Below are 9355 nucleotides of genomic sequence, written 5' to 3' on the forward strand. Positions count from 1 at the left end.
TTTGATAAATTATATACGTGTCTCAATCGTAGTTCATCTAAAGAAATTCTACTAATGCAGTAAAATCAATGAAGTATTATGACTACCTGTGACCGGTCAATTACAAAAACATTTCAAATATGTAAATTAAATAATATTGTAGGGGTTACATTTCTTACAGATGACTAAGAGCATGAAACTGCTGAACATTGCTTCATAATGTGAAGTTGTTAAACAATGACTCAAAACGTGAAGTTGTTAAACAGTGACTCAAAACCTGAAGTTATCAAACATTGACTGAAAAACATGAAGTTGTGGAACAATGACTTAAAACGTGAAATTGCAACGGCTCAAAATGTGAAACTGTGGATATACTGGTATTTGCTCGTTGAAAATTTTGAAACTGTTGAGATACAGAAGAATACTAGAATTGTATTCAAAAACTATACTTTGATTGATTGCTTTTTTTATATTTATATATGGATTAGAAAAAACATACTTTGTAGACGTGTGATATTTTGTTAGATTCCTCTCAATGTGTGTTTTTAAAATACCAACTGTTTTTAATAATTTTTACTTATTTATAGTTAGATTTATTTACGATTGAATTTATGCATGGACAAACGTGATAAAATACTATAACGTGTTAATTAAAGTTAATTGAACTAATTGTCCACAATTAGTATGAGATATGACAATATAATCACACACATTCAAATTTGATGCATTTATAATAAAGGAAAATTATCATTGGTACACCTCATGTTTGGGCTTTTATCAATGATACACCTACTCTAATTATACTTATTAGCGGCACACCTGTACTTTCAACTAATTAACTACAGTAATCACTCCATTAATTAAACGTTAATAATAGGTTAATGACATTAATTTTGCCTTAACATGAATTGACTAAATCCCCCCCCCTAAAACTCATTAACTAACTCTCCCTCTAAAGCTCCAACTGCCAAAATTAAAGACAATTTTGATCATTCATCTTCCTCATCCCTTTAACTCTCTCCCTTGTTCTTATGCCCCTGAGAAACCCTAATGGGCGCACAATTGAAGCCAAATTCCTGGAAATTCCACTCTACTTTGTTGAATATAAAAGCTTAGTGCTACTTTGTACTTTGAATTTTGTGTTTTTCGCTTTAATTGTTAGCCTTTTGTTAATTGATGTATTTTCGTTTAAGTGGATGAAATATGATTTTCATGTACAATTGTTGGTAGATTTTGCCATTGAATTATGCACGATTTGCGTATGATTATGCTTGCTTGCTTAATTTTGTCTTTGGTTTCATATATAATTTGATATGGGTGTGTTTGAGTTTACACGGTTAAGTGTTAGTGATAGTTTAACCTAGGTTTAATTATGTGTTGTTAAGTAATTGTGGTTTTTGATTATGCGATTTTGATTTATTTTGGTGGGATTAAATTGTGGTAGTTTAACCTTAATTTGCAGAATGATTAACAATGTGATATTAAGATTTCAATATTTGGTGCACAATGTTGATATTGAATTGGACTCAGATACTTGCAACTTGATGGATTTCGCTATTGAATTTGAAGATCGTATTCGTAGTTTGGATCCTCCAGTAGATATCCTGAACCCAACATTTCACTATGCCTATAACAGAAAACACTGGCCATTAGATGATGATGGTGACTTAATAAGGATGTTTAGAATATTCCCTAATAATGACATGATTTGCATTTTGGTTGGCACTACTAGGGATCCAACATAGTTGAATGATTTAGTGTTAGGGTATAGAATGTCTCACCCATCACCACCACTACCTGTAAATTGTTGATAAAAGCCCAAACTTGGGGTGTACCAATAATAATATTCCTATAATAAATAGTTTTTTTTTTTCCCTGGTTAATGGGGTGATAGTGGACCAAAAAATATATGTTTGATTAATTATGACATTATTATTTTGTGTAGAAGAAAATTCTAATATATATTTATTTTTTAGAATTACAGGTTAAAAATAATTAGTTATAATTTCTTGACAATAATATCAATTTGAGTACTAATCGAGACGTAATACATGAAATTGATGCAAATGATCCCCAATTTTGTAAATTAATCACTAAATAGCAAACCTAGATTTCAATTTAAAACCTAGCTAAATGATGAACATCGTCTTATAATTAGCCCCAATTTCATATTCCAGGTATTTATTTTTGTGTTTTGTTTGTATAATTTGGATTTGTAATTAATATATTGAAGAACATATGTTGAAAACAGAAGGAAAAATTAAAATTTTGTCATTGGAGCCCACATTGATGACATGGGGGTTTAAGCAATATGGTAAAAATAATCGGTGTTTTAAAATATAGTTTGTCTTTTATTACAAATGTGTAAAAAATTTAAAATTTTGATGTTAATAAAGTATAAATTGAGACAAATCTAAAAGATCTCACCTACACATTTGTCTATGTGTTATTTCAATCATTATTATCTTTTATATATTATAAACTAGATTAGTGCCTGTGCGATGCACGGTAGTAATAATCTTTTTCCCATAATGAATTTTGATATAATATAAAAATGAGGCAACTCATGTGGAATAAACAAATGCAATGCATATAGAAAAATAAAATAATAAGGCAAAATTCATTAAAATTACAATTGAAAAGGAAAAAAATTAATTGTTGATTAGTTGAGAGAAAATATTTAAAAGTAGTATACATTATATTACATTAATAATGCATATTATTCCCAATAAAACTATACAATCTAGTGACTATATGACTAAAGACTTATTTATAAATACCTTTTAGTAAATATCAAAACATTAATCAAACAACAAACTAAATTATACAGTAAAATATTGGCACAACATACATGTAAATATATAAATTACAAATTAAATAATATATCATCTTTATATCCAATAAAATAATTTCAATGGAAATAAATACTACTTAGAGCATTAAAGGTAATAACAATCAATAATTAGGCAACACTAACCTATATTATTAGTAGTACATTTTCTGTTTATGTATCGATGCTCTACATGATATCGCCGCTCTTTATTATTATATAAAAATGTGTTTGAAAGCTATCCAATTTACTAGTTTGATCATTATTTGTTTATTGCCTTAAAATTTTATTTGTCGATGATAGTTATTTATCCAAAAAAAAAAGAAAGAAAGAAAGAAAGAAACACAAGAATATGTCACTTGTCACTATGTCCGGCGTTTTTTAAAATGCAGCTTATTTATGAATGTCAAATGTGATAAAATTATTATCTCAATAAATTATTTCGACAAAAGATAATAACTTTTCAGTATTTACTAAGATATTAACTTTTTTTTAATAATGTAATAACAAAAAATTGATTGATATTTACATTTTTGAATTAGACATATAATATAGTTGTCGAACACAACATTTATTTTATGGTCATATCTAATACTCCATTAGTCTAAAAAACAAAATAAAAAGGAATTTGAAAAAAAATAAAATTAAAGTGATGTTTTAAAGTAATTTCTTTAATATCAATTACTTCGATATGAATCAATTTACTTTTTCGGTAAAACTCAATAATACTCATTTAAAAGATAATTAAAAAAGAGTTCGAAAACTATCTTAGGTAAATGTGCATGGAAAATTTTAGAACACAATAAAAAGGAATACATTTTATATAGAGATAATATATAAGTTTGGGATAATATTATTATAGTTTTATTATAAAAAATTTCCAAAAATAAAATATTTTTTGTTAAAAGGGGAGGGGGAGTTTTGGAGGGAAAAAACAGCACCAGGATGTGACACATGTCACTCCCGGCGTCTGTTTTAGTATTAAGTTATTAATTGATGTGTAAAATTATAAAAAATTGCATGATGTTAATAAAGTATAAATTGAGACAAATTTTAAAAGATCTCACATGACTATATTTTTCCTTAACAAGAATTATTAAATCTAGTCAAAATAAAGTATATAAATAGTGTAAAAGTCAAAATGTTACATTTTAAAAAACTTAAAGAAATAATACTTAGACAAGACTATTGTAAAAATTTGTTAATTAATTAAGTGGCCAGCGAATATGGAATACGTAGTAAAAAGATTACCATTTCAGAAATATGGGAATTTTGAGATCATGCGAAGAAAAATTATCCCTTATTTGAATTGATAGTTTTGCATCAAAATTTTTTTGGTCAAGCCAAACCATTAGTCAACGACACTTGTCATTCCAATTTTTCGTAAAGTGTCGCGTTACGTAGGCGACAAATAGGTATTATTGTGATGCATATGATGCTAAGTAAACAAATTTTGGATATATTTTTAAGATAAGAATGTTGTATAGTGTTTTATTATTGATATACTTCTAATACTTCATATACACAAAATTAATCATAACCTTTATTAAATATTTTAGAACTCAATTCTATTTCCATCCTAAAATTCGTTTTAAAAAGTTCTCTAAAATTAAAACTTAGACTTATAAAATAGGCAATAGCAATTTAATTAATTTTTTTTTGGTCTAAAACTGTTAAATTGTAGAATGAATCAAATAATTACAAAAAAAATAAAAATAAAAAAATAAATCTTAGAGTCTAAGCTAACTATAAAACATGCGGAGTTTTTTTAATCTCTTTGTAAATGTCATATAATTTTTTTTATTTATAAATCATTTTTTATTCGGAAAAATAAAGGAGTATTTTTTTGAGATTTATTTTTCATAAATCTGTATATCGTACGGGATTTCATCTAATAAATGAATATATTAAACCAATAGAGTAAATGGGGGAAATTCAAAAGGTACTTAATATTCAATTGATGCCAAAAACAGTGGGCCATGATGGTTGACCTAATAGGGCCCAAAAGTAGAAATGAAAAACAATAACACTATACTTGTATTATAAATAGTAATACTTAATAAGATAAAGGATGGAAAATCCAAAAAAAGAAATAATCACCCCCCTAAAATTCAAAACAATCCAATTCACAGAACTTTCACGGATCTAGGTCGGGTATCTTTCGGACTTTGTTTTTTTTTTTTAAAAAAAAATTTTATTTGAAAATACATGTGCCCTCATCAGTAGGACAACTCCCTTAAGATCAAAGTCCATCAAGCCCATGTCCAATGGATGACCATGATTTAATCTTTTTGGAAGAAAAAAAATTAATTACTCCATTTTTTTTTTTTGCAACACAAGAGTAATACGTTACAAACTGTGGGGGATTCAAACCTATGGAGTATCAATCTGTTCTATCGCACATAAATTATTAATATTAATTAACTACTAAGCCAAGACTTTATTGATATAAGTCGTATTACTCCTTATTATATTTGTTAAGTGTAAATATATACTCCTAAATCCTACTAAACAACTAAGGAAGGGAGAAGGGGAACTAATTTATTCTAAACTCTCTTCGTTTTTGGCGTCCACTTAAATAACCTTTGCCCATATTCTCCGTCATTTCTTTATTCTTAGGATTTTTGCTTGTTTTTTTTTTTTTTTTTTTTTTTTTTTTTTTTTTTTTTTTTTGGTACCAGTAAAATACAAGCAAAAATTGCCTTAAAAATAAAAACAAAAAACAAAAGTTGTGTAGTGCAGTATGACTTGTACAAGTATTATATACTCAGTAACCCGTAAGATATATGACTGAGAAAGTGAGAACCAAGGTTAACTAAATGGTCGATATTACTCTATTTAGAGTATTACCCCTTTTAGTAGGGTTTGATTTTCAATTAGTACTCCATATAATTATGCAAAGTTCATAAAAATAATTACGGTACAGTAAAATACATGGAGTATACATGTAGAATTGAAAAAAAAAACAATACTGCACATATAAACTTTATCTTTATAGTTTGGTGGGGGTGGTTTATATAAGTTGGGTTGGGTAGTCGAAGTAGCTAATTTAAGGGAACCTTTTTCTCAACTGGTCAAAGATTTCTACTTTAATTATCAACTAAGGAAATTTGGGAATGTGTTTTCTTTATTTTCTTTTACCATCTTTTTTCTTTTTCCTTTTATTTTTAACCCAGTGAAAATGGACTTGAAAGAGAATTTAGGTATCTGAATGTTTCTCTGCCAAGTCAACATGTTTGTTGGTTGCGCTGATTTTTGCTAGACTTAGCCACACCTGCATGAGTGCATGGTCATGTATGGTACGTTGTTACTCATGCCATGCCAAACCGGTGAATTGTACCCAAAGACGGTGCTTGTATTTTATATTTATGGGTCGGTATTAGACTTACAAAGTCTTCCACTGTTCTACCAAAAAAAAGTCCTCCAATGTTATTTGCCAAGGGCCTAATCGCTCAAGGTATTACGAAGTAGGAATTTAAGATAGTTGAGTTGGTAACACTGTAACAGGATTGCTTTCTTAGGTGGATTCGGATTTTAAAGAAGTGGAGTAATAACCAAAGAGGTAAATGTACATAATTAAAATACGATATCTAAAACTAGCGTGAGTGTAGCAATTAATTTTTTTTTTCTTTTTTTTGATATTTTATGACTTTCTACTACACGCCGGGTTTTGCAATCAAGTGCTAACTTTCTACTACACTCAGGAGTTATTTGCTTAGCCACTTGTTCAAACCTTTGTACTCTCTTATCAGAAGCAGTCCAAAACACAACACTATCCCTAATTCTTTGAACACCATTTGATACCACAGCACTTAAACCATCTTGAACAATCAAATTTAATATGTGAGCACAACAACGCATATGAAAAAAATCACCTCGCAATAAAAGTGAGCCATATGGAAACACTCCTTTCAAAATTTCCATCATTGCATCATTAGTTGAACAATTATCCACGGTTATAGAAGACAACCTAAGATCAAGATTCCATGATTGAATGCTTTCTTTCAAAGCATCAGCAAGAACCTCAGCAGTATGAGGGGCGGGGACATATAAAAACCTACCAAAACCAATGAAAATAACATATATTATTTGTCTATTCAATACTATTGTGGATATATGGGCTCATTATTATCATCCATCATCACAACTTATAATTCTTATGATTTTAAAATTCACACAAAAAACTATAGCAATACAAAGACAACCAAAAAAAAATAAACAAGTTATAAGTAACCAGAAAACAATACCTTATGATCCGACTTTGCAACTTCCATGTATTATCAATAAAATGTGAGGTGACCGCCATATAACCTTTTCTCTGGTTGTCAGCTGTCCACATGTCAGTAGTTAAGGCAATCTTACCCTTTGCTTTCCTCAACAAGGTTGCAACATTCTCCTTCTCAAGCTCATATCTTTTCATAATATCTTTTCTAGTTGTGTTGCGAGACGGCACTTTAAATCCAGGTTGGAGTGTCTTGCTATATTTTCTAAAACCAATATGCTCAACCATGCTAATTGGATACTCATGCAAAATAATCATCTCTGCCAAGTCTCTTCTTCCATCTTCTTGGTGGAATTCGTAAGGAGCCAATGTCATCGTGTCATTCTTATCATTCAAGTTTTTTTTTGTACCAAACATTCTTGTTTGTCGAAGATCTTGACATACTCTCTTTGGACATATTTTTATATGATCTTTCAAATGAGTAGTTCCTGCTTTTGACCCACCAGCAAGTAGCTTGGAGCAATGGTTGCACTCAGCTTTTATCACATCCCCAACTCTCTTTCTCTTAAAATCAGACCACACTGCCGAAGTATGCCTACTAGTAATTGGTAGGAGAGAAGGATCGGAATTAGTCTCTAGAGGACTTTCATCATCATCTATTGCAATTGGAGTATTACTAGCGGAAGTGGGAACACTAGCGTTATTTGACATCTCAGACAAATTCTCCCCTGTAAAAATTAAATAAAGACAATTAATGCACTAGACATATTGACTACAGTATTGAACACATTTGACATCTCAGAAACAGCAATAATAAATTAATAATAGCAAATTAGCAATGCACAGCAGCAAAGGCAGATCATGCTTCTAGCACAGCTATCGGAAGATATCATGTTGAAAGGCCTATCAATGCATAATGTCATACTGTAACTGCTATGTTAATATATTGTTGCTGCTGCATAACCAGTTAACCACCTATCACACTAAGTCACTAACCACTACATACTGGCTGCCAGCAACAGCATCACCAAATTTAGTACTCTCATTTTGTAAGAAAGAGGGAGACAACAAACACAAACACAAGGACATCAAAATATAGTACAGTAGTTGTACAATTTGGTGTCTCAAAGTCTTCATTCTTAAAAGCTGTCAGCTTACGACATTAAAGATCCAACCTGTTCTTCCACTCTATCTATACACACCCACTTTCTTAACCACCAAAATCAGCACCTGATTATCCATCCACATTTTCATTACCCCAACTCAATTTGCATACATTGTGATCAATTTCATCAATATTGAGTACTACTTAAATTACAGTATAACAACAATAGTATGATACTATGATAATAGTTTGAAATTCATTTCTCACGCTTTTATACAATCTCAATAACAAAGAATACAACAAAATTTGAAGAAAATTCTTACCTGGGTTATTTAACAATTCTCAATAGAAATTGCTCCAACTTCCCCCAATGACATAATCCGAATTTAGTTATCACACATAAGCTAAAATAATAAACATAAACTTATAAGTCTGAAATTAATGAGAAAAACTAATTACAATCTATACATATTTCGACTTTATTATATCTATTTTGTGAAATTAAATATAAAAAAACAAGTAATGAAAATTCTAGATTAAAACCCTAATAAACTAAAAAATTTAGAGGTCATCATATTCATACATTATCATACAAAAAATAACAGTAATCAACTACATTGCATTAGATTGAAAGTATCATACAAATATAACACGAAACCCTAGCTCAATCAAATGAAATATTGAAAACCGCAATCGAACAAATCATAAATAAAAGACGAATCACATACTTTCAATCGAAAACCCAATTAAGAAATTCTTAATTGAACATATTGAATTAAGAAAATTCAAAGATAATAATGCGAAAACGTTTACCTAAATTGAATGAGTTGCAGCCTTGCAAGATCGAGGTTGAAGAAGAAGGATCGAAGAGATTTGATTGCAGACGAGGACCACGAGGTTGAAGAAGAAGGATCGAAGAGAGGGGTTTGAGGCTTGAGGAAGAGATTCAGCGCAGTGAGCTGTGAGACTGTGAGTCTGTGAGAGGAGAGAGTGAGGCAGTGAGAGGCTAGGGTTTTTGTTTTGTGAATGACTGAATGAGGGTGGGTATTGGGTAAGTGGGTTATTGGGTTAGATTTCATTAGGTGTAGTTTTTTTTTTTTTTTTTTTTAATCGTATTATGCTATGGCTAGTCGGGTCTTATGCGGGTATGGGGTGGGTATAAAGCGGGTATGGGTCGGGTATGGAGTGGGTCAGGCGGGGCGGGGCGGGTACGGGGTGG

The 9355-nt window shown here is 30.1% G+C and overlaps 1 protein-coding gene across 2 annotated transcripts; it reads right to left on the bottom strand.

Annotated features, from left to right (window-relative positions):
- Positions 1–5086: 5086 nt before the first annotated feature.
- LOC110732508 (zinc finger BED domain-containing protein RICESLEEPER 2-like) lies at positions 5087–9355 on the bottom strand. 2 transcript variants are annotated; one of them, XM_021912458.1, is made up of 4 exons: positions 9124–9355; positions 8950–9080; positions 7057–7759; positions 5087–6866 (listed from the first exon to the last, which is right to left on the bottom strand). In XM_021912458.1, exons 1-4 carry the CDS (start codon positions 9213–9215, stop codon positions 6386–6388), a joined length of 1407 nt encoding a protein of 468 aa, XP_021768150.1. In that variant the 5' UTR covers positions 9216–9355; the 3' UTR covers positions 5087–6385. The 2 variants fall into 2 exon arrangements, with proteins under 2 accessions (XP_021768150.1, XP_021768151.1); XM_021912459.1 differs by lacking the exon at positions 9124–9355 and having other exon boundaries at positions 5089–6866; positions 8460–9088.

This window comes from Chenopodium quinoa, unplaced genomic scaffold, assembly GCF_001683475.1.
Source record: "Chenopodium quinoa cultivar QQ74 unplaced genomic scaffold, ASM168347v1, whole genome shotgun sequence".
Taxonomy (NCBI): Eukaryota; Viridiplantae; Streptophyta; class Magnoliopsida; order Caryophyllales; family Amaranthaceae; genus Chenopodium; species Chenopodium quinoa.

Bases quoted from the DNA above. Each gene is read 5' to 3' on its own strand.
- LOC110732508 (XM_021912458.1), bottom strand. From the start codon at position 9,215: ATGAAATCTAACCCAATAACCCACTTACCCAATACCCACCCTCATTCA. The intron at 7,760-8,949 runs GTAAACGTTTTC...TAATTTTTACAG, and splicing joins CTGCAACTCATTCAATTTAG to GGGAGAATTTGTCTGAGATG. The intron at 6,867-7,056 runs GTATTGTTTTCT...TGGTTTTGGTAG, and splicing joins TTGCAAAGTCGGATCATAAG to GTTTTTATATGTCCCCGCCC.